Source organism: Lissotriton helveticus, chromosome 1_2, assembly GCF_964261635.1.
Source record: "Lissotriton helveticus chromosome 1_2, aLisHel1.1, whole genome shotgun sequence".
In the NCBI taxonomy this organism is placed as follows: domain Eukaryota; kingdom Metazoa; phylum Chordata; class Amphibia; order Caudata; family Salamandridae; genus Lissotriton; species Lissotriton helveticus.
In genome coordinates, this window is record NC_136058.1 from 291,714,926 (window position 1) to 291,739,816 (window position 24,891).

The 24,891-nt window shown below is 46.6% G+C and overlaps 1 protein-coding gene across 2 annotated transcripts in view; it reads left to right on the forward strand.

Moving 5' to 3' along the window:
* Nucleotides 1-24,891, forward strand: part of ZSWIM5 (zinc finger SWIM-type containing 5) — a 304,027-nt gene that overhangs the window by 185,700 nt on the left and 93,436 nt on the right. For both annotated transcript variants that reach the window (XM_078671759.1, XM_078671758.1), the window contains 3 exons: nt 4,181-4,537; nt 16,468-16,616; nt 18,188-18,338. In XM_078671759.1, coding sequence (XP_078527885.1) covers nt 4,237-4,537; nt 16,468-16,616; nt 18,188-18,338 — 601 coding nt within the window. In that variant the 5' untranslated portion in view covers nt 4,181-4,236. The remainder of the gene's footprint in view (nt 1-4,180; nt 4,538-16,467; nt 16,617-18,187; nt 18,339-24,891) is intronic.

The following is a 24,891-nucleotide window of genomic DNA, read 5'->3' on the forward strand; positions in this document are numbered from 1 at the left end:
TTGGGAAGAGGCTGAAGGAGGGCTTCCCGATCCCAGTTGCCTCAGTATCTCTCTGCTCTCTCCATCAGTGCCCTGCTGCCTCACCTTTTTTCTACCTTAAATCACCTCCCTCCACTTTCTGCCTACCTCCCCGCCGTCTCATATCTCCCTGTGTCTTGGCTTCTCGTCCGTGTCTCCCACTTGTCTTCCTCAGTGTGCAGTCCTTCTCCTGCAAGAGCTGTGTGCAGCTGGCAGGCAAGAGGGGGTCAAGGAGATGGGAGTCTGCAACGACCCCCCCCCCTCGGTGGAATAGAGAGACTCTGTAGTGTTCGGATTTTCACTGCTGCTTTAAGAGTGGCAGATGTGAAGGTGTTTCCCCTGAGACTGAGAAGCCTTGCTTGTGTTTTCTTCTATTCACACCTGACATTAGGAATTTCTTTTCTGTTTTAGGTAGCAGGAGCATTAACAGTACAATGAAGTATTAGTAATAACTATTCTCCCTCAGATTACAAATGACGAGAATTAACACCGGTGTGGTGGCTTCAGGTGGCGTGCCAATAAAGTTCCCACTAGGCACCGGTCCATAGTCCGGGTGGTTTACCTCTCCTGAGGTTCAAGGTCCCCATGGACAAGGTATCACAGATATCAACACACGTTCAGTGCGGACTAGATTGTTCATATGGGGATGTACGTAGAGGGTCCCAGATGTGCCTAGGGCGTGATGCGCTAGGGGTCCTGGTCACCTAGACCTCTGACTGGACATTACGCATCGATTATGATTCTTTAAGCCAGTCCTCAAAGTGAAGGTGTCTCTCTTGCCCTAAGTCATCGCAACTCTACGCTTCTCCAACAACATAGCCACTGCGATGACCTTCTGGCATGTTTTGGGAATGTTTTCCACGTAGCCCAGGAGTGCAAGAAACTGGTTGGTACAGACTGTTCTGTCATCCTGCACTTGTGACCAGTGGGCACCGACCACGGGACTCCCCAAGCCCAGATGCTTGAAGCCCACATTGGGGGTGGTGCTCTGCCAGCAGCCCGAGCTCTGGGTCATGCCCAACCACAGCAGGTCCCCAGGAGTATAGTAGGTTCTGTGAATGGATTTAAAGTGGATTAACATGTGCTCCCATTGGTGGAGACTACCCTTTGTTCGCTGGCTGCAGTATCCCCCCTACTGGGCTTCTGGAGTCTCATTTCCATATCCTGGGCCCATTTGTTCCTGGACGGAGTATGTGTGTTCAGGTCCTTCATTCTATTGTCTGTTTGTGCTCAGTCTGGGTCTCTGATCACTCTGCAGGTATGTCCGGCACGGAGGTGGGGACTAGCGGGGATAGCTCGCCAGTAGTGCGGCCAAGTAAGTGATGTCACCACATCCAGCGATGGCCATACCACCACCTTTGAGTATTCTGGGAAGGTGTTGCACTGTTTATCAGTAGATCGATCTCTTCTCGTGCAGAACCGCCCGAGTGGTTCAATCCCCCCCATTTCATTGACCTTTATGCAAGGATGATTAATCTAGCCAGGGGGCGTAGGCCTTATTTACTAGACTCCTCGAGACCAGCGTCGACCACGGATAGGAGTGTCCTGAAGCAGGTGCAGTAGTTTAGACAACAGCCCGGTTTTCTTTGGGGACACTCCTCCTGCTGCGAGGGCAGTGTAACAAGCCATGCTATCGTTTCCCTGCATTTGCCCTCGTATTCTCCTATGATAAGCTCCAGGTCCCTCTTTGGCGCTGCTTGTCATGTTCAGTGAATCCAGTACTGGTGTAAGGGTGCCTTTAGGTAAGGTAAGTATGATGGATTCAAACCAGTTAATCGATTACCATGACCATCCCCGAAAGATTGCAATTTTCACCGTTGTAGGGTTCAAATTCTGTTCTGGTTGCGTGTACTTACAGCAGTAACCACGCGAGATGCAGTGTTAATGCCACAGGTCCGGTGACATTCTGAGCATGCTGCTGAGGGGTTCCAAAGACCAAGCAGAGTGTCCTTGCTCTCTGCAGTGGGTTTCCACTGGACTACAGTGACTGCTATTACAATATTAGGGGATGACTTTCTGGCAAGGATTGCATCTCGGATGATGTGGCCCTCGCAGGGCACGCTGTCTTCGTTCTGCCCGTGGTTTAAGAGTGGCAGTGGGCCCGCAGTACTTCAGTGCTGGCCTCTAATCAGTAGAAGATACAACTATACGTGCTTATTTTCTGCATCTAGAGCTCAGCTCTTTTGGTTGCCTTACAATTCCAACCAGGACAATCTAATTGTAAACAGAGGCGACAGCTCGTGCATGCAGCAGTTTGCCCCCATCACTTCTTCATGACGAGCAGAGGTGAAGCGAGATTGCTGTTCAGTGTCTGAAGTTCCTCCGCGGCAGAGATTGGCTCTTGTGGGGCGCTTGCATTCTTCAGTCTCCCACATCAAGCTTATGCTTTCTACTGTAACTAAAACCAGCTATTGAGTGCTCTGTTAAATCAGAACTTGATGGAAGAAACTCCCGGAACCTCGCATTTCTGCCGCCCTCTTCCCTCCAACCCCCACTTCTGGTGGTATTCGCTCCTCCCCACTGGTAACCTCAGGCTGTTTCAGCTGGCTTCCTGGGCGAGGGCCGTAAATCACTGGGCACATCTCGGTTTTGTCTTTTCCTCAGCTACACTGTTAGGCTCTGGAGTGTCCCCAGTGATACTCCCTTGTCACGCAAACCTGCCTTTTTCGAAGCACACAAGATGTTTGAGTGTCATGTAATTCCTGTGCCATTGATGCCTTGTTGGGTCTTGACGCGTTGGCCACCACTGGCTGTCTGGCTTACTTCCCTTGCTCTGATTGCTTCGAGTTCTGGATTGGGTGAGAGGGGAGCAGATCTAGGAAAGCGAACACAGGACTTGGCGGTTCCTAACAATCCTGTGGTAATTTTAAGACAGATGGCATATCTTGGCATCCTTATTGGGGTAGTGGGAGGTTGCCATTTTACTACCAGTACCGTTGACAGAGTGAAAATATCTGTAGAGCAAGCATCACAAACTGGTGACTGGCGCTCTTGTGATTGCAAGAGGAAACTGCTGCAATAGCATGTCTGAAGACCTCAGCCAGCATCTGCTGATGACTCCAAATGTAGCAGTGTTGGCCTGATGAAGTCTCTGCAGCCTACGCTGACCCCTACGAGGTGTGGTATATACGTTTCAGCAGCTCAGTCGGTTTTTTTGGACTGAATTTTGCGGAATTGTCCAACTAGATATTTGCAGTCAGTGCTCCGCCCCTGTTTAAGTCGCATTGCTTCCTTCTCTTCTCTGGAGACCACTCCCCAGCAGAGGACGGTGATCGGTGCCTAAAGACTTGTAATTTCTCTGAGAGACCATGGTCTGTATAATCCCTCTTCTGCTGTTGCTGGGATTGGTCGAAGTCCTGAAATAAACTGTTTTAACGGGTCTGGAGTGGTTCTTGGGAACCACCTGGCATGTCTGCCATATATTTCAGATTTTGAAGCCCGGTTGTATTTGTCTCATTTTAAGCAATCTTAAATCCTGATCAACTGTACAACTTATTGTAGTACAAAAGATCATACAGACAGTGAGTTTTACAAATATCACCAACAATTCCAAGAGGTCAGACACCTGTCGCAGCTCTGTTTTTATTGCTAAAGCAAAGTTCTTTCTATGTAGATTTTACATTTTTATGGGTAAAACAAAGTGCATGGCGTTGCATGATCTCAGGCGCGTTCAGGTGGAGAATGCCCAAATCCGTTGTAAGTAGGGACCGCCTGGGCTCCATTTTACTTATTCCTCTTTCTCCTCGCAGGAGACTCGTCTCTGTGCTTTACTTCCTTGGAATCCCATTGATTTGGTGTGAATTGCACAGTACTGCCCTGCCTTAAATATCTTGTGTTTCCTCAGCTCGTCACTGGGTACTACTCTTTGAATAAATGCCACAGAATTGCTTGTAGTGAACAGCCTTGTGTAATGGTGCACGGGACAAGGATGTTTGGCAATAAGAGTAGATGTGCATCATTTGGCTTGCAGCTTGTGGCCATCAGAGCAGTATTTGTTTTCATGCCTCCAATAAATATAGCACCTGGATCCTGGTGTGAGCAAGGTTACTAGCACACATTGCGCCTCACACTGTTATTATACGCTCCTTTGACTTCACTTGCATAAGATAACACGATGCTGATGTAGTTGTTTTCTAACAATTTGTCTGTTTCCATCCTTTAGGTTTCCACTTGAGTGGCACTGTGACCGAACCAGCTACTCCGTCGGAGCCTGAAGTGATGTACAAGGTGGCGATCAGCTTCGACCGGTGCAAGATCACTTCCGTGACGTGTGGCTGTGGGAACAAGGACATTTTTTATTGTGCACATGTAGTGGCGCTCTCTTTGTATAGAATTCGCAAGCCGGACCAGGTGAAACTGCGCCTTCCTATCTCTGAAACTCTTTTCCAAATGAACCGGGACCAGCTCCAGAAGTTTGTACAGTACCTTATCACGGCGCATCACACGGAGGTGCTCCCTACTGCTCAAAAACTGGCTGACGAGATCCTTTCTTCCAATTCTGAAATCAACCAGGTGCACGGTAAGTGTCCTGTCCTGCGGGGATTGTAGGTGTGCAGTGCCACTTGGGCCCTCATTCCTTTGAACTCAGATAAGACATCTGTACGTGATGTTAATTTTATGGGATTTCTTGTGGAAAAAGTTAAGTGCCTTCTGAGCTTTCTGTGCTTAAAGAGTTTGCCAATCTCCTGTATTGTAAACCTGTCCACTCCTACACAGAACCTTTTGCATCTCTTTGAGGTTTGGGGAGCCGCCCCTGCATATAAATCTGGAAACATGATTTGTTTGTGTCATTGAAGTTTTAGAAAGGGGGCCGGCAGTACAGGCTCTTGCCTGGGTGTGAACAGCATGCTTCATGGTCCCCATCCCAGTGTGTTTGGATTCTAACCCCCCCCCCCCCCCCCCTCCCCGGCCTTCGTGTACATTCTGAAAACTGCTTTCACAGTCCTGGGCATCAGTGATGTAAGACTGCACAGGGTCTCGGCATTAAGCTCCAGGTGACTGTTTCAGGTGCATGCAGTGCGGATGTTGGGTTTTACCATAAAACATTGGATGCTAGCTCATTCCTGTGCATTCACGGAGGGTTGTTTGTCACACAGTAACATTCTCTGTTTACAAGTTCTGCCTCTGTCCATACAGACTTGCTGATGTAACTAGAGGGGACTTTGCATTTATTTTCATTACTGCATGTGCTCTCATATCAGAAGAGGAGACTTCTCTGGCTTTTACTGCATGTTTACTCATAGGTAGGGTAAGAGACCTCCCTCTTTACTGCATGTTTTCTCATAGGAGGGTAAGAGACCTCCCTCTTTTACTGCACGTGTTCAAATAGGAAGAGAAGAGATGCCCTCTTTTACTGCATCTGTTCAAATAGCAAGGGAAGAGTCCTCCCTCTTTACTGCTTCTGTTCAAATAGCAACGGAAGAGACCTCCCTCTTTTACTGCATCTGTTCAAATAGCAACGGAAGAGACCTCCCTCTTTTACTGCATCTGTTCAAATAGCAACGGAAGAGACCTCCCTCTTTTACTGCATCTGTTCAAATAGGAAGGGAAGAGTCCTCCCTCTTTACTGCTTCTGTTCAAATAGCAAGGGAAGAGTCCTCCCTCTTTTACTGCATCTGTTCAAATAGCAAGGGAAGAGTCCTCCCTCTTTACTGCTTCTGTTCAAATAGCAAGGGAAGAGTCCTCCCTCTTTTACTGCATCTGTTCAAATAGCAAGGGAAGAGTCCTCCCTCTTTACTGCTTCTGTTCAAATAGCAAGGGAAGAGTCCTCCCTCTTTACTGCTTCTGTTCAAATAGCAACGGAAGAGACCTCCCTCTTTTACTGCATCTGTTCAAATAGCAACGGAAGAGACCTCCCTCTTTTACTGCATCTGTTCAAATAGGAAGGGAAGAGTCCTCCCTCTTTACTGCTTCTGTTCAAATAGCAAGGGAAGAGTCCTCCCTCTTTTACTGCATCTGTTCAAATAGCAACGGAAGAGACCTCCCTCTTTTACTGCATCTGTTCAAATAGGAAGGGAAGAGTCCTCCCTCTTTTACTGCATCTGTTCAAATAGGAAGGGAAGAGTCCTCCCTCTTTACTGCTTCTGTTCAAATAGCAAGGGAAGAGTCCTCCCTCTTTTACTGCATCTGTTCATATAGGAAGGGAAAATGCCTCCCTCTTTTACTGCATCTGTTCAAATAGGAAGGGAAGAGTCCTCCCTCTTTTACTGCATCTGTTCAAATAGGAAGGGAAGAGTCCTCCCTCTTTTACTGCATCTGTTCAAATAGCAACGGAAGAGTCCTCCCTCTTTTACTGCATCTGTTCAAATAGCAAGGGAGACTCCTCCCTCTTTTACTGCATCTGTTCAAATAGCAACTGAAGAGACCTCCCTCTTTTACTGCATCTGTTCAAATAGGAAGGGAAGAGTCCTCCCTCTTTACTGCTTCTGTTCAAATAGCAACGGAATAGACCTCCCTCTTTTACTGCATCTGTTCAAATAGGAAGGGAAGAGTCCTCCCTCTTTTACTGCATCTGTTCAAATAGCAAGGGAGAGTCCTCCCTCTTTTACTGCATCTGTTCAAATAGCAACGGAAGAGACCTCCCTCTTTTACTGCATCTGTTCAAATAGGAAGGGAAGAGTCCTCCCTCTTTACTGCTTCTGTTCAAATAGCAAGGGAAGAGTCCTCCCTCTTTACTGCATCTGTTCATATAGGAAGGGAAAATGCCTCCCTCTTTTACTGCATCTGTTCAAATAGGAAGGGAAAATGCCTCCCACTTTTACTGCATCTGTTCATATAGGAAGGGAAAATGCCTCCCACTTTTACTGCATCTGTTCAAATAGGAAGGGAAGAGACCTCCCTCTTTACTGCATCTGTTCAAATAGGAAGGTAAGAGACCTCACTCTTTTACTGCATGTGTTCAATAGGAAGGGAAAATGCTCCCTCTTTTACTGCATGTGTTCAAATAAGAAGGGAAGAGAACTCCCTCTTTACTGCATGTATTCAAATAGGAAGGGAAGTGACCTCACTCTTTTACTGCATGTGTTCAAATAGGAAGGGAAGAGACCTCCCTCTTTACTGCATGTATTCAAATAGGAAGGGAAGAGAACTCCCTCTACTGCATGTATTCAAATAGGAGGGGTAGAGGCCTCCCTCTTTACTGTATCTATTCAAATAGGAAAGGAAGAGACCTCCCTCTTTACTGCATGTATTCAAATAGGCAGGGAAGAGACCTCCCTCTTTACTGCATGTATTCAAATAGGAAGGGAAGAGAACTCCCTCTTTACTGCATGTATTCAAATAGGAAGGGAAGTGACCTCACTCTTTTACTGCATATGTTCAAATAGGAAGGGTAGAGGCCTCCCTCTTTACTGCATCTGTTCAAATAGGAAGGGTAGAGGCCTCCCTCTTTACTGCATCTGTTCAAATAGGAAGGGAAGAGTCCTCCCTCTTTACTGCATGTATTCAAATAGGAAGGAAAGAGTCCTCCCTCTTTACTGCATCTGTTCAAATAGGAAGGGAAGAGTCCTCCCTCTTTTACTGCATCTGTTCAAATAGGAAGAAAAGAGTCCCCCATCTTTACTGCATCTGTTCAAATAGGAAGGGAAGAGTCCTCCCTCTTTACTGCATCTGTTCAAATAGGAAGGGAAGAGTCCTCCCTCTTTACTGCTTCTGTTCAAATGGCAACGGAAGAGACCTCCCTCTTTACTGCATGTATTCAAATAGGAAGAGGCCTCCCTCTTTACTGCATGTGTTCAAATATGAATGGAAGAGTCCTCCATCTTTTACTGCATCTGTTCAAATAGGAAGGGAAGAGACCTCCCTCTTTACTGCATGTATTCAAATAGGAAGGGAAGAGAACTCCCTCTTTACTGCATGTGTTCAAATATGAATGGAAGAGTCCATCTTTTACTGCATCTGTTCAAATAGGAAGGGAAGAGACCTCCCTCTTTACTGCATGTATTCAAATAGGAAGGGAAGAGAACTCCCTCTTTACTGCATGTATTCAAATAGGAAGGGAAGAGAACTCCCTCTTTACTGCATGTATTCAAATAGGAAGGGAAGCGAACTCCCTCTTTACTGCATGTATTCAAATAGGAAGGGAAGAGACCTCCCACTTTTACTGCATCTGTTCAAATAGGAAGGGAAGAGGCTCCCCTCTTACTACAGGAGCTCTGCTTGGAAGGGAAGAGTCCTCCCTCTCTTACTGCAGGTGCTTGATAGGAAGGGAAGAGTCTGGTCTTACCGCAGGTGCTCTAATAGGAAGGGAATAGTCATCCTTCTCTTGCTGCAGGTGAGAGTAGGAAGAGATAGGAAGAGAATGGTCCTGTCTTACTGCAGGTGCTCTGATATCAAGAGAGTAGACTCCTTGAGCCGTAACCGCAGGTGCTCCGATAGCAAGTAAGATGACTTCTGAGCCCTCATGATATCTAATATTAAGAAAGGTCACTACTTATGCGTTTTTGATATCCAACTTTCTGCCACCTGTCCTTTGAGGGTCATGTGCCGAACACCTTCTGAGATGGTGAGCTTGTCAGTCAGATGAACAGGATTGGCCATGATGATGGCTTTGTATATCATTCATCTGGTTTTGAATATGTTGGCCTTGTATATCATTCATCTGGTTTTGAAGATGTTGGCCTTGTATATCATTCATCTGGTTTTGAAGATGTTTGCCTTGTATATCAATCATCTGGTTTTGAAGATGTTGGCCTTGTATATCAATCATCTGGTTTTGAAGATGTTGGCCTTGTATATCAATCATCTGGTTTTGAAGATGTCGGCCTTGTATATCAATCATCTGGTTTTGAAGATGTTGGCCTTGTATATCATTCATCTGGTTTTGAAGATGTTGGCCTTGTATATCATTCATCTGGTTTTGAAGATGTTGGCCTTGTATATCATTCATCTGGTTTTGAAGATGTTGGCCTTGTATATCAATCATCTGGTTTTGAAGATGTTTGCCTTGTACATCAATCATCTGGTTTTGAAGATGTTGGCCTTGTATATCATTCATCTGGTTTTGAAGATGTTGGCCTTGTATATCATTCATCTGGTTTTGAAGATGTTGGCCTTGTATATCATTCATCTGGTTTTGAAGATGTTTGCCTTGTATATCATTCATCTGGTTTTGAAGATGTTGGCCTTGTATGTCATTCATCTGGTTTTGAAGATGTTGGCCTTGTATATCATTCATCTGGTTTTGAAGATGTTTGCCTTGAACATCAATCATCTGGTTTTGAAGATGTTGGCCTTGTATATCATTCATCTGGTTTTGAAGATGTTGGCCTTGTATATCAATCATCTGGTTTTGAAGATGTCGGCCTTGTATATCAATCATCTGGTTTTGAAGACGTTGGCCTTGTATATCATTCATCTGGTTTTGAAGATGTTGGCCTTGTATATCATTCATCTGGTTTTGAAGATGTTGGCCTTGAACATCAATCATCTGGTTTTGAAGATGTTGGCCTTGTATATCATTCATCTGGTTTTGAAGATGTTGGCCTTGTATATCAATCATCTGGTTTTGAAGATGTCGGCCTTGTATATCAATCATCTGGTTTTGAAGATGTTGGCCTTGTATATCATTCATCTGGTTTTGAAGATGTTGGCCTTGTATATCAATCATCTGGTTTTGAAGATGTTTGCCTTGAACATCAATCATCTGGTTTTGAAGATGTTGGCCTTGTATATCATTCATCTGGTTTTGAAGATGTCGACCTTGTATATCAATCATCTGGTTTTGAAGATGTCGGCCTTGTATATCAATCATCTGGTTTTGAAGATGTCGGCCTTTTATATCAATCATCTGGTTTTGAAGATGTTGCTGGCTGCAAAGGGCACCAGTGGGGTTCAATCAGGTTAGGGAGGATGGTTACCTATCCCTTCAGACCCTTATGATCCCTTCAATGGTATGTAGGGTGCCTTAAAGGGAGGCCAGTGTGGAGTGAGCAGGAACTAAAGTGCTGTATAAGCGCACTCTTACCTTGTTTGTTTGCAACCATCTGTGGGATAATGCTTCTACGTACAGTCCAGCAAATTATTTAGAGCGACAGAAAGGTAAGCCCATTCTCTAAATCTGCAGCTTCGATTGACCTACTCTTATGCTATGTTGAGGCTTTATAAAGTGCAAGTGGCTCATAGGTTTCTTGCCACTAGACAGAAATGTCCTATTGTTGGGTTTCTGGAGTTGTGCGTTTCTTCCTGTTTCCTGAGTGACATGTAAGATGTGATAGCATTTATTTCAAGGGGGAGATTAGTACAGCTTTTGGGGACAAGTAGTTTTTTTGAGTTCTGGCAAAGTTGCATGAAAGAGCACAACTCTTATGGGGTATACCACAGGGCTAGTGGTGACAACAAATTTGGTGTGGGGGGCTGTGGGGCGCGCAAAGCAGAATTCATAGTCTCTTCAGTTGAATTCTTATATGGACCGGCAGCCAGTGCTGATGATGCGGTGGGACATCAGCCTGGCTGCCTTGCTTTAAATGTACTGTAAATGCTGTGTTTTTCAAAGTAAAAGATGCACATTTACTTCCAGCCTTGCTTTTCTTAAGCAACGACTATAAGTTCAAAGTGTATGTTTACGCACTACATGCAGGTTTTCAAAACACATAAATAAAAGGCATTGTCCGTTACAATGCCAATAACTCAAACTCTTGCCAATGCGTGTCCTCTTGCTTTGCAAATGCTTGTTTAAAATGCAGTGCCTTTTACCATTATTGCACTTAAATTTTTTATCCCTTCTGCTTCTGGGCATTCTCCTCACTTATCACCAGCCATCTAACTTATACAAGTTTTTCTAACCGTTATATAGGTTTTTTTTCTGTCCTGGCAGCTACAGAAGTTCTCAGGATGTGTGCGACATCAGCAGCATCAATGTGCTGATATTACTTGACCTGGTAACTCATGGACATATGTGTCTTGAAAACCTGCAAGCGGTGCCTAAACATGCACTTTGTACTTAGTCCTTGCTTACGAGAAGTGTGGCTGGCAGTAAGAGGCTCAGTTACTGCCAGCCTTGCTTCTCGTAAGCAACAACTATAAGTGCAAAGTTCGTGTTTACGCACCAGGTTTTCAAAACACATAAATAAAAGGCATTGTCATTTACAATGCCATTAGCTCAAACTCTTGCAAATGTGAGACCTATTGCATTTCAAATACTTGATGAGCTCTGAAACTGAGGCAGCAGCATCATAGGAAGGAGGGACGGTGACGCCAGACCTTGCGATTCAAAAGCTGGAGTGAGGAGGAGGCGGCAGCGGCAGCCAAACCAGACCTCGGTCTTAGAATGAACAGCAAATGTGGCAAGATGAGAGCAAGATTTACAGCCCTGTTCACATCAGAGCTCTGTAAACCACGAGCACTGGTCTCGACTCCTGCAGCTTTAACCGCATGCGCGCTAGCGGTTTTCGCGCTGCGTTTTTCAAATTACCGCGTTACATGACGAGCTCAGCTCGTCATCAGCGCACGGCACGTTACGCTCATGACGAGCTGAGCTAGTCATCAGCCCCGAAGGGGTTAAGAAAGAAATAGTGCTCACAAGCTTTGAGTTATCAACACCTGTAACAGGGGCAATCCTTGAAAATGGATGGATCTTTTAAAGCCTATATCCTGAGTACAGCATGTCTCGCAGAGACCATGCAAGTGCTGCCTAGGCGAGACCTAAATATGTGAGTGGCTTTTTCTCGATGATTGCTTTAACGCTCCCATGCTTTTCGCACAGATGGTCGGTCATTCCTTAGTGAGTAGTCGTGGGGAATTGCCTCAACTATAGAGTAACCCTGGGTGTAGTTTGTGTAGTAGCACTACACGTAGCTGCACGTAGTATACTGTGAACTTTGCATAGTACTGAACTTTGCGTAGTACACAAATTGCATAGTTGATGGCACTGTGTACTTATCTGCACTGTACAATAATTGCAAATGGCATATTGCACAGTGCCAATTAAGATGATTAAAGTATCTCTATCTTTATATGCTAAAGAGCAAATATCACTTTCACAAAAATGAAACTGAAAATTTAGCAAGCAGTGAGAGAGGTGATGATTTTGGGAACCTCCCTAACCTAGGGGGAGATCCAAGCAGAAGCCTTAAACAAAAAGGTCATCTTATTGAACAATTTGGTGGTGGTCCCATCCTCTTAGGACCACGTCAAAGCACAGTTATTGGCAAAAATACATTCCCAACAAAGGCCCTGCAAAGCATTATGGGACGAGATTAGCAGTGGCAGTGAATATTATAGTATCCAATATCGGAATAATTCTACAAAGAGCTGCAGTTCAACTAGTCGTTACTAGATTTCCCTCACGAGTCAAATGCATTGAAATTATTCTTACATGGACTAAGTACTGCTACCTGTCCACTGCTAGTGTTCTTCCATTCGCCGCACACTCCTGCAGGATTTATCTTTCTCTTCTCTTTACACATTGCACACTAGCGCAGCCTGCTGTGCAACCTGGCTTAAAAACTTTTTTAAATGCTATGACCCGGTCAACGCAGGCCACACCCTATGCTTTTTTCTTCTTTAAGCCTTGATTGCACAGCAGCCGGTGCTGCTGTAAAACGGGTCTAAAAAAAACAGACAAAGCCAATAGATCTTGCAAATATGAAATTTACTGACTTTGCCAAAACTGGTTATTCAAAGGATTTCCTTCTTTTTGTTTGTCCTCCCAGGAGCAAAGCTTGTTCGCCCTCATTTGACTGGATGACCTGTATCATGCTACAACTGAGTTTTGGGGGAACTCATGGTTTCGTTAAGCACTCCATGAGTGCATGTTTTCTTCCTCTCTCCCTATTGTAGTGCTTCCCCCCTCTTAAACTACCCGCCTCCTGTGCTGGGTTGCCACCATCACCTCACATCTTGTCTGTACAAGCACAGCACCAGGTATTTGTCAGGGTCTGACTGAAGAGCAGACTTTAAGGATTGTTTTTGTTTTAATTCATGCATTTCACATACACCATGAAAGCACAGACCTTGGCTCACAAACGGCTCTAACGGTGTTGGGGGTTGGAGCCGGCTGCTACACACAGGTGGCCTGTGAGTCGGACATTTACTTGCCATGATTGAAAAGTGGACGTCTCTTCTGGAGGCTGATAAATCTACTACCAGACTTACTGCAGAGGAGCAAATGACTGGAACATTTGTTTAATCTCAAAGTCCCACGGAAATGAATTGGGCATTGGCCTGCTTTTTTCTTTAACCCCTCCCATGCTCATGACGAGCTCAGCTCGTCATGAGCCACGGTGGCCGTGTGCTCATGACTAGCTCAGCTCGTCATGACCGTTGCGCCGCGCCCATGTGGGGATAATTCCACTGCTGTGCTGGGCGTTACATTGGAACGGGCGTGGTCTCATCACGAGCACACGGCCACCGTGGCTCATGAAGAGCTGACCTCGTCACGAGCACCGGGGCGCTGCGCGCCCCCCCAGGACCGCGGGGGAATTAGCCCCGCAGGGAAGGGGTTAAGTTCTGCCAACTCCTTATTTACTTTTAAAACATGTTCAGAGTTCCTGCATTTATAACGATTGAAAACACTGAATTCAAAGTACTGTTTTGAGATACTTTAAGATATTGGTTTCCTTTTCTTCACACAATGCTTTAAAAACGAGCAGTGGCCTTGCCAATAGCTTGCAACTTGTGATTCCTATTGGCTTTACCATTGATTGTTTGAACTTGGAAGCGAACCAAGATTAAAAAGGCCCCATGACAACATGCACAACCTCTGAAAAAGTAATTGGATTATGGTTGGAAGCTAACACCCTCTACCTTCAAGCACACTGCTCGAGCTTTGACTGGGCTGCACTACAGCACCAATCTAATGCACAAACATCTTTGTTGAGGGTCAAACATGGCTAACACTCTTGATAGGCATGATTGATAGTGTGGGAAACGCTGGGCACTGTGAATGAGCTTCGGAGGCGTACATACAATTATGTTGTGGTGAACTTGGATTTACACTTGGGAAAGGTGAAACCTATTGGTGCAAGTAAAACAGTCCATCATATGTAAGGATGAATCCTCCCTTTCAAGACTAGTCTATTATAGGCATATCATAGGTTTACAAAAACAGTTGTCAATTTTTCTTGTTCATATTGTTTCGCCATCGGGCAGAGAAAGATCCCTTGCCAGTACTAGACTTTCAGAAAGGTGAGGTGATCAGCAGAGGGATGAGTCTGGATTTATAGAATCTAATTTGACAGTACATGCCCAAGATCATGCTTTATCCAGGTGGACTTTAAACTGAGAAGTTGCACGGCTTCCAGCCACTTCATAGAAGCAAAAGAGTATTATTATTCTTTGAGTTTATGGACACATGGTTCTTTTCAGTTAGTGTATTATTGCTTTTTTTCTCCTTTCTTCCGGTCTCATTCTTCTCTTAAGTTACTGTACCACTGCAGATTGGAATCATCCCAGAAACTTATATTCACTGGGAAACAAGATCACCATCTCCGCTATTTTACTCGCTGAATGGCGCGCCAGAGTGCCTGAGGACGTCTATGTTACCCCCATGCGCTAGAGTTCATTTTCATAGGCTTGAGAGTTACTACTCTTCTGAAGGGCACTGATCCACTAATACTACTAGAGAAAGTAACCCACCTTAGTAAAACAAATTAGACCTGTTGTATGATACAGATATTTCCAACAACCCAAATCAGAATGCAAGACGCCAGTGCTGTTAATAGTCAGCCTAATCAATGCCCAGCCATTAGTAAACCACTGTAGAGAGATTTACAATCTTCTCTTCGACAACCTAAAAAGTGATAGGACACCTCTATAGTAACCCTGGGCATACGTAGTTTGCAAATTGCACATAGCACAGTACAAAAACTGTACTTAATCACAGTGTAGCAGCTAAATCAACAACAACCTGAAATGCTTTGATAAAAAAATTTACATGCTAAAAAGCATATAACTAATTCACAAAAGTGAACTTATTCAATGTAAGTATTAGGCAATGAGAGAGGTAATGATTTTGAGATCCCCCTAACCTAGGGGGAGCACCAAGCAGATGCCTTGAACACAAAGAGCATAAACAAAAAGCACATCTTGTTGAACTTCGGTGGTGGGCCATCCTCTTAGGACCACCCCAAGCACAGTTATTGGCATAAATACAATCCCAACCAAAGGCCCTGCAAAGCATTATGGTCCATGCTCCACGAAAGGGACAGAACAGAGGCTCGGGAGGCTGCAGGAGGCTTGACCAATAAGAAACAAGGAAATGAGAGGGACATTTAAGCCAACCGATGGTAAATATTGGGCCGGCTCTAAGCCAGTTTTAAGCTTTCACCTACAGCGCATGTAATGTCTCAGGCAAAACCTAATTCAAGCAAATGAGGTAGAAGGAAACCAAGCAGTGTTCAGAAATGGACTGCCAAAAGGCCCTCTAAGTTTTGGTATGATTAACAAGAGGTCTTTTGACAACAGCCCGGTGTACGTCTGTCCGTAGACGACACCTAAAAATTAAAGAAACAAATGTTAGTTTGACACTTAGAGGTAGGGTCATGGCATTGGAACTCTCATTGAATGGAGAGAATTGCATAGTGTATATTATAACCAGGAAAATTATGAATAAACCAGAGATTCCAATGTTTGAATAAGTGAGTTATTCAAAACTTTCGATCTGCTGGCATTTACCTGCTGTCGTGTTTGATCTTTTTATTTCCCCCTGGAAAATACGTTTAATTATTTGCATTATCGATTGAAAAATTATTTCCAGGACTAGCTTTGAAGGGCAACGACCAGTTGGCTCTCTAGTTTCAGGGAATGGCCCACACGACTGCACGGTTTTGATTTTTAAGTACCCTGCCTGTATGCTGTATGCTGTGAGGTGTGCACTGTAAGACGACCTAATGTTAGCCTTCTGCTTTTAGCCTTGAGTAAAGGTACGGTGGTCGATTGGGCTAGCCCTGGGTGTATTGATGGCTTGTTTGATCGTTTTTGTGCCCAGTAGCCCGATAGATACCAAGGATACCTGATACAAGTGCTGAACTCGGCAGACTGTCAACTTCAAGCAAATAATTGGGTTAGTGGCTTTCTTGTCACCTGGGAGGTGCCCAGGGCTGCCTGGCTGTATAAGGCCTACTGTTCATTGAGCTTTTCAGTCCAGTGGCCTTGTATTTGCTAGCCAACCCTCTAATATGTGCTGCTTTCCTACATGGAACTTTGCCACCACATGGTCATTGAAAAGTAAGTAAGATTTAAAAAAATCAGTGACTCCCTCTACGACACTGTCAGTAAGTTTTCTTCAGATGGAGGAATTCCAGGGTGGCCAGCCCAATAGACTCAGGCTCATTCTGTGAGTAGATGTCATGTTTTGAGGAATGGCTCTGTCCTTACGGTGGTCTTTCTGTAGAGTGATCAAGTGTAGTATTAAACTACTAGTAGCAGCGGATCCTCCAGAGCCGAGCCCGATGCTGCTCCTTCCACCCTTGTCGTGTGCTGTGATGTTGATGATCTTCTCTCATTGTGCAGGTGCCCCAGATCCCACTGCCGGGGCCAGCATAGACGATGAAAACTGTTGGCATCTGGACGAGGAGCAGGTGAGGGAGCAGGTGAAGTTGTTCCTGTCGCAGGGCGGCTACTACGGTTCCGGGAAGCAGCTCAACTCCATGTTTGCCAAGGTGAGGAAGTGCCGGCAACATCCCTTTGACCTTTCACTCCACACTGTGGTGGGCCGGTGTCTTGTCAGCCATGGGTTTCACATAACCATCGTTCATCTACTAAACGCTTAAAGTGCAGCCACCGGGTGCATAGTGTGCCTGCGACCAAGTGCCTGATGGTTTTCATAGCCGGCGGGTGATCACTCATGTCTTTGGAGCCACTGGGAGCATTGGGCTTGTGTGGTGCAGGCCAGGCTTCCATTGATCACTCATGTGTTTGGAGCCACTGGGAGCATTGGGCTTGTGTGGTGCAGGCCAGGCTTCCATTGATCACTCATGTGTTTGGAGCCACTGGGAGCATTGGGCTTGTGTGGCGCAGGCCAGGCTTCCATTGATCACTCATGTGTTTGGAGCCACTGGGAGCATTGGGCTTGTGTGGCGCAGGCCAGGCTTCCATTGATCACTCATGTGTTTGGAGCCACTGGGAGCATTGGGCTTGTGTGGCGCAGGCCAGGCTTCCATTGATCACTCATGTGTTTGGAGCCACTGGGAGCATTGGGCTTGTGTGGCGCAGGCCAGGCTTCCATTGATCACTCATGTGTTTGGAGCCACTGGGAGCATTGGGCTTGTGTGGCGCAGGCCAGGCTTCCATTGATCACTCATGTGTTTGGAGCCACTGGGAGCATTGGGCTTGTGGGGTGCAGGCCAGGCTTCCATTGATCACTCATGTGTTTGGAGCCACTGGGAGCATTGGGCTTGTGTGGCGCAGGCCAGGCTTCCATTGATCACTCATGTGTTTGGAGCCACTGGGAGCATTGGGCTTGTGTGGCGCAGGCCAGGCTTCCATTGATCACTCATGTGTTTGGAGCCACTGGGAGCATTGGGCTTGTGTGGCGCAGGCCAGGCTTCCATTGATCACTCATGTGTTTGGAGCCACTGGGAGCATTGGGCTTGTGTGGCGCAGGCCAGGCTTCCATTGATCACTCATGTGTTTGGAGCCACTGGGAGCATTGGGCTTGTGGGGTGCAGGCCAGGCTTCCATTGATCACTCATGTGTTTGGAGCCACTGGGAGCATTGGGCTTGTGGGGTGCAGGCCAGGCTTCCATTGATCACTCATGTGTTTGGAGCCACTGGGAGCATTGGGCTTGTGTGGTGCAGGCCAGGCTTCCATTGATCACTCATGTGTTTGGAGCCACTGGGAGCATTGGGCTTGTGTGGTGCAGGCCAGGCTTCCATTGATCACTCATGTGTTTGGAGCCACTGGGAGCATTGGGCTTGTGTGGTGCAGGCCAGGCTTCCATTGATCACTCATGTGTTTGGAGCCACTGGGAGCATTGGGCTTGTGGGGTGCAGGCCAGGCTTCCATTGTGTTGGCGGCCAGCGTATGTTGTCCTTCTTTGTGGCCCTGCATTGACAATGCGCCTCGTGCTTCTTTCCCTTCCTCTGTCCGCAGTGGGGCTGCCTCTCACTCTTCCATTGTATTTGTGGGGATTGGAAAGGATCTCGGGCTCGATTGTATTTGGAGGATACTTGATTCTGGTCTTGCCTTTGTTACCGTGGTAACCAGGCTCTTCTCCATTTCCATCGTCAGGTGCGCGAGATGCTGCGGATGAGGGATTCCAATGGGGCCCGGATGCTAACATTAATCACGGAGCAGTTCATGGCGGATCCGCGCCTGTCCCTCTGGAGGCAGCAGGGCACTGGCATGACTGACAAGTGCCGGCAGCTGTGGGACGAGTTGGGTAAGTGCTGGGGGCAAGGGATGGTGGTCCTTGGAAGTGGCGAGCAGGAGTCTGGGGTGCAGCTGCGAGACCGGCTGGCAGATTGCAGGCATGTGCGCCTTTGTAAGTGCTCCACACTTGGGGATAATTGGGCTAAGTGCTTTGTGTAATCAGTTGTGCAGTGTTGTTACTGGGAGGCAGCTGTTTGGGTGCACTTACAGAGGGTGCAGGGCTTCGCAAAAGGGAATGTGCAAGTCTGCGAGTCGTTGAAGTAGCGTATGGGGCTGGCGACTGGAGTGGTGGATCTGTTTATAAAAATGCAAGCAGCTCCTTAAGTGCATTTGCAATCGAGGGCCTTTTATGTACCGCTACAGGGTGGTGCTACAGCGGTCCTCATGGAATGAGGGAGTATTTATGCATCTATTTGATGAGCTGGACTTCAGAAAAGTGAACACTGCTGGTCTGGACAACGTCCTCAGTTACGAAAAGCAAGACCTACGTTGAGTCCAGCCTCTAGAAGCAACATGTTACAATATATGAAATGTCACCAGCTGTACCCAAGGTGTTCTTACCTCTCTGTTGAGCAAGTATCTGTTGTAAATAGTGGTCCATTGGCGACCTCCTCGGCGCTTCATTACAACGTTTACCTACGGTTCCCCCACTTTAGGTTGCCTCGTCAGTCATGACTATGGTTGAGGCCTGTGTGTAGTTTGTGGCTCGCCATGCATGTGGGACTTTGCTGCTTACGAGCTCAGGCCACACACACTTTCCAGATATCCTAAAGGAGCATTTTCCATCTAATGCAATTCGATTTAGGAAAATGTGCTCTCTAGATGAGAACAGCCGAGGTCTGGGCTTCCAATGTCCAGGCAGGATATCCTCTCCGTGATTCACTCCCGGCCTTCGAAGCGCGCTGGTCGTCATATCCTAGTGATACTCCCAAAGCTGGCGAGGGCGCCGCGGCTCTCGGGCTGCTATCCAAACGCGTCCTTTGGTGCAGACTGGAGATAGAGGCTTGCGTACCACGAGGGTGAATCCTCGCTGTCTATCACACAAGCCCTCTCCTTGCCTTCCTCCACCCTCCTATTCAGGGGCATGGGGCACTTGCTTTCACTCCCACTGGCTGGTTTTGGATAGCAGAGCACCCAGCATGGCCTCGTCATTTTCCAGGCTCAAAGGAGGGCTCGGGTTGTGGAAGGCTCTACTCTGCGTTTCTCAAGGATGGCAAACTTTGACATTCTGGTACAAATCAGATGACTGATGCAGACGTTGATTGAAATGTAGGGTTCTGCCAAGCAGCAGTTAGTCCTGCCCTCCTTACTGGTACTCACGCACGAGGTCTGCTGGGAATCTGTAGCAGCAGATACGATGGCACGGATGGTAAAACATCCTTGCTGATGCCACAGAGTATACATGTCCTTTATTATAAATGCCTGGCTCATAATAGTATTTAAGTAATAAAGAATTTCTCTTTCAGTGTCACAAGCCTGATTGTGTAGTGTAGTCCCAAGGAATCCATCACTCGCCTCATACAATGACAGGGGTTGGCACTTTGTGTTCAGATTACGTCCGCACTTGATGAGCATGTGCTCCATGTGCCCAAAGTGAGAGCGTGTGTGAACCTGCCTGTGAAGGAATGAACATGGATGTGGACCAAAGAGCTTGGGATACTGTTGTCCTCCCACCAGAAAGACTTCTAAAATATAAATAGTAGGCTATTAGCATATGTTGACTAGCATTTTTTTTCTGGTTTCTCTTTAAAAGCATGGCAGTGCTAGATCTGTAGTTTGCCAGTGTTTTTAGGTTCTATTCCAGTGCAAGAAAAATAGGGCAGTTGCACTAACATAACGTGTATTTGTAAAGCGCACGATCACCACTACGGGTATCTTGGCGCTGGATAACAGATGTTTGTAGTTACCCAATTCAATGGTACTCATTTTATCGACCTCAGATGGATGAAAGGCTGAGTGGACCCGCTAGGATTTGAACCTGTGACCGTGAGTTCGAACACAGGCCCCTGCACTGAGCCACCAGACCTGGGCTGCAAGGAGGGCTCTGTTTATTGGCACATCTGCAGCATGGAACCCAAAGCCCCTGTTCCCCACTTATCCATCTGCCCTACGCCGAGGCTACACAAATGCGCTATTAAAATATCCTCCTGCAGCGTCATGAATGACGTACCAATTCCTGATCGCAACTCTACCTTTGGTCAGGCTTCTTCCAGTGAATCGAACGGTTAGGTCGCCACCTTCCATGGTGCCATTGTTATGTTTGTATATGCACGCGGTCCTGCACCCCAAGAAGAGACTAAGAGACTAAGAGCCAACTGTCCAGGTCCTGCAAGTGTTCATATATCCTGCTAGATAGATGCACAACGTCAATGCATTGAAAGGTTCATGTGCCACAAGATAGACCGTCAAAACAATATATTACATAAAAGCAGACAAACTTTAAGTAATGCCCCGGTCTGGCAAGAGGCTGTTGGAAGAGAAAGGAAGAGGAAGAAATTCAATTAAAAAAAAAGACAGGAAAGGAAAGTAAAGCAGAAACTGTTCGGTCGGAAAGACAGAGTGAGCTCCCATCATGCTTAAACATCCCAGATACATATTGGTTATGCTATTTTGATTTATACATCGAATTGAGGAGTCCTGCCCTTGTGAATCTCCCCTTGCACCACACTGGATCTGGAAACCCTTGCAATAGCTCTTGCATGTGCTGCTTGGTGGTTTCGTCGACCTCCATTGCGACTCAGTCCCACCTCCACAGTTGACAAGGAGCAGCATTCAGACGTAGGTTACTTTTTTCTGCTCCTGAAGATACTAGCATGAAGCTCGACTCCCACAGCTGACGTTTTTAACTGGATTCTCAGATTCCTAAACAAATGTTGGCAATGTGCAGGGATGGCTCCCTTTAAGATGAGTTTTCAATCCCTGCCATGCGTATCGGAAGCAGATGTTGGTGATGGGCCCGCACACAATCTGCCTCTGATGCCTCAGGACCAAGCATAACTTAGGCATACGAGAAGTGTTTTATTCACCCAGAGGCCACCAGGCACAGAGACGCCGGGTCTGTCACAGAACACACAAGGTCACCCTGGACTGGTAGGTTTAAGACCGAAGTCCCAGAGGAAGTGGAGGTAGACACTCTAGGAGTACAACCAAAGCTCCTGAACTTTCTTGGGGGATTGCGCATTCGGCGGTCATGACACCTGACTTGGAGCCAATAGACCGAGAATTCCCTAACCACGGTTGAGTCCTCAGTAGGTTGACGCCATGCTGCAGATCTTTAAATACATCCTGGCTCTCTGGTGCAACGTCTGGCCCCAGGGCCCAGCCGGGGCTTTCAGTCAGACTTCTGCTGATGGGCCTTACCTCCGCCACTGACTGGTGTAGGATGAAGTCCTCCTTTTCTGCCAATGACACCATGGCATATCTCCACCCCTTTGCCACAGCCCTTGCTTTTCCGGTCTTCCACCAGTGACTCAAGATCAGTCGCCAGCTTCTGCCTCCAGCCTGCCCTTTCCTTGGCTAGAGTCGGTTTGATGTTGAGGTGATCAATTACTAAGGAAAATGTTGGGGATAAGGGCCTTCTTGTTCCCATGCCTTGTCAGCTGTACCTTTAGAGGCAGGAAGACATTTTTAAATTTGTTCCAGGTGCCATTCATGGCCTCTACTATGGTCTGCATGATGACAAAAATGCGAATAACTTGTTTTTACTTCATCAGGCAGACGCTGGAGTTGCAAAACTCCAGAAGCTTGAATACCACTCAGGAGGCCTGCATGGATTTGGCTTTAGGCTTAAGCCTCTTAGAGAGGAAAGTAACTTCTTTGCAGTGCTGGGTTCTTGGGGCTGGGCTTCCTTTCAGGAATTTTGCAACCTGGGCCTTCGACCACTGAGCCCCTGTTGCCTTTCAACGATGCCCTGACTGACAAGTCATGGCTACTTGGTCAAAGACTTTCAGTGCCAGTTGTGAGTAGCCCTATTATGAGATGCCAGAGGCCAGCGTCCAGTAGTACAAAATTCTTGTCGGGTCTTCTAACCCTGTAAAGCCCTGTAATGCAGGCTTCCATGAGCAGAGTAATCCTGGATTGTTTTCCAACTTCTCCACCAATAGCAAATCGAAAACAATTGACACTTGTGCAAAAAAAAAAAACTTTTGCACTGTTCATTTGATACTATGCTCCCTGAAAGCAGTTTGTCTTAGTCTTTCCTTGCTGTTTGGCACATGGCACAAAGTATTGACTTCCTTTCCTGAGCACATGCACAATACATTAAGGTCTGGACACTATGGATTGTGTCTTCCATGCTATGGGCTCCAGAATTATTCTAAGAAGACATGCCTGAATGCATTACACTGGGTTTTTGGATTGCCTAGCTTTCCTAGTGCACTTTCCATTTGATAGTCTAGGCTCTTTGATGGGGAAAAAAGCTGAAAATTGTCTTGGAGAAGTTTAAAGACAGGCGAACTATGGCCCGCTCATTGTGGCTACAGTGTTCTGCTAGTCAATTCTATCAACCGTACAGAAAATAAGATAGTGAAGGAGCTTCGCGTATCTCCAGCGACGGCCTACTCAATCTGCACAGCAGGCCTTGCAGAGTCGCTGTGGTTTTTCGCCTCCAGAGTCTGGCCCTCTGCATGCATTTCTACATCCGACGTGGCTCTATCGAGCCTAAATAGAGTTGGGCAGGCCCAGGCACATGTGATTCTGGTAGCCTCAGATTGTGCCAAGAGGGCCTTTTACTTTGAACTACTGACCCTGTACATCTGCCCTCCATTTCAGTTTTCTATTAGGAACAAGCGCTTGTCCCAGCAGCAATTCAAGCTCCTGCACCTGAGCTTTCACGGTGGACACTTCATGGTGATTGTGCGGAACCAACCTAAGGGATTTAGATCTACATGTGAGGAGGGTAGAGGGTATTTTGGCTGCTCTCTGCCCTTCATAGCAATTTCTCAATTGGTTTTGCCATCTGATGTAAAGCAGTCTGACATCCTGAAGGCTAGATTATTTGATATGCTTTTCGTGTTGCAGAGTTTTGCTGCGATCATAGTTAATCAGACCTTTTCACCTTCACCCATTTGCTGAATCAACAGTGGGGCGGCTCCTCCATTAGGGCGAAGGAGCGTCGCCCCATTGCTTTCTCGCAATGCGAGAAAGCAGAAAGGTATGCCTGGTTGGGGGCGAGTGGGCGGGTCGGGGAGGATTTGCTTGCCCAATGCTGTGCCGACCAAAGTCATTCGCACTCTGCATTTTCTCTATGTACACTGCATGCAGCCTACTTCGAGAAAATGGCATCCCCTTAGGCACCTGGCTCTCGCCAATCACAACGCTGCCATCGCAGCGTTGTTGGCTGAGGGGAGGGGAGGCTGCCTTCCTCCTCCTCCTGGAGAGCAGCAGGAAACTCAAGACCTGACCAGGAGCGGAGGCAGCGTGGGATTCCCTGTCCCCTCACACGACTGTCAACACTTATTCTAATCACCCATTGCAGTGTACTTTCTGAAGGAACTTTCATGCGTTTTCCCCACCCGTTAATTATGACGCAGATATCTTAATATATGCTCCTTTTGAGCCTCTACGCAGTTATCTAAGACTCTTCACTCTGAAAAGTATTTCTCATTGCCATCACTTTTACGGATCGCTTCAGTGAGCTGCAGGCTTTTTCGGTTTAGCCTCCACATTAATTTTTTATTCCTCATGTGTTCTTGACTTGCATCTATCCTTTCTCCTGAAAGTGTCGTCATCTTTTCACTTGCAGCAGTCCATCGCACTTCCTTTGCCTTTTCTTTCCCATATCCTTTAACCCGTTCCGTGCTCGCGTTGGCCGACGCGAGCACTCCCTCCTTGGTGCTGCGCACGACCGTTGGCCGACCCAGCCCCGCCCACCCTTCAGAACGCCTGCACCGTTGCGGAATATTCGCTGCGGTACACGGGTTAAAGAGGAGAGGCAGGTTATACCAGTTGACTAAACTGCATGCCTTTAGTTTGTGTTGAGAGGGGTACCAGTGGATTATTTGCTGTTGGGTTCCGCTGGTGTGAATAAAGGAAAGGCGATGAAAAAACAGACCTTGTCCTGATGGATTTTCCTCTGCATCAAACATATGCCCTGGCCAAGTAAGTCTCCAGGGGACCTTCAGGCTTACTCCACCAAGGCAAAGGCATTCACTCAAGACGTTCCTGTTTTAAATATCTACCAAGTGGGTTTCTGTTCATACTCTTACCAAGCACTGCTGCATCGACTCCCAAGTTCTTAGATGATCATTTTTGCTTGCTCTGTCCTGCACACACTCCTGCTTACAGTGGGTATTGCTTTGGTACTGGTTCACAAGGTGAGGAATCTGCAGATGGAAGTGTCCATCAGACGTTTGGTAACTCTTCTGGTGGACAGTCTTATTGCAGATTTCTCCCTGAGCATCCACCTCTCTTTTCTGGTGAGTGCACGTTTGTGAATTAAAACATTTCCAAATTAGCTTTTGCACCCCGCTAGTGAAATATAAATTTTGTAGCATGTGGCAGTAGCTCTGCATATCCCTGCCATCTTTGGGCATGGAGTTTTGTACTTTGTTTGTCTTTGGCCT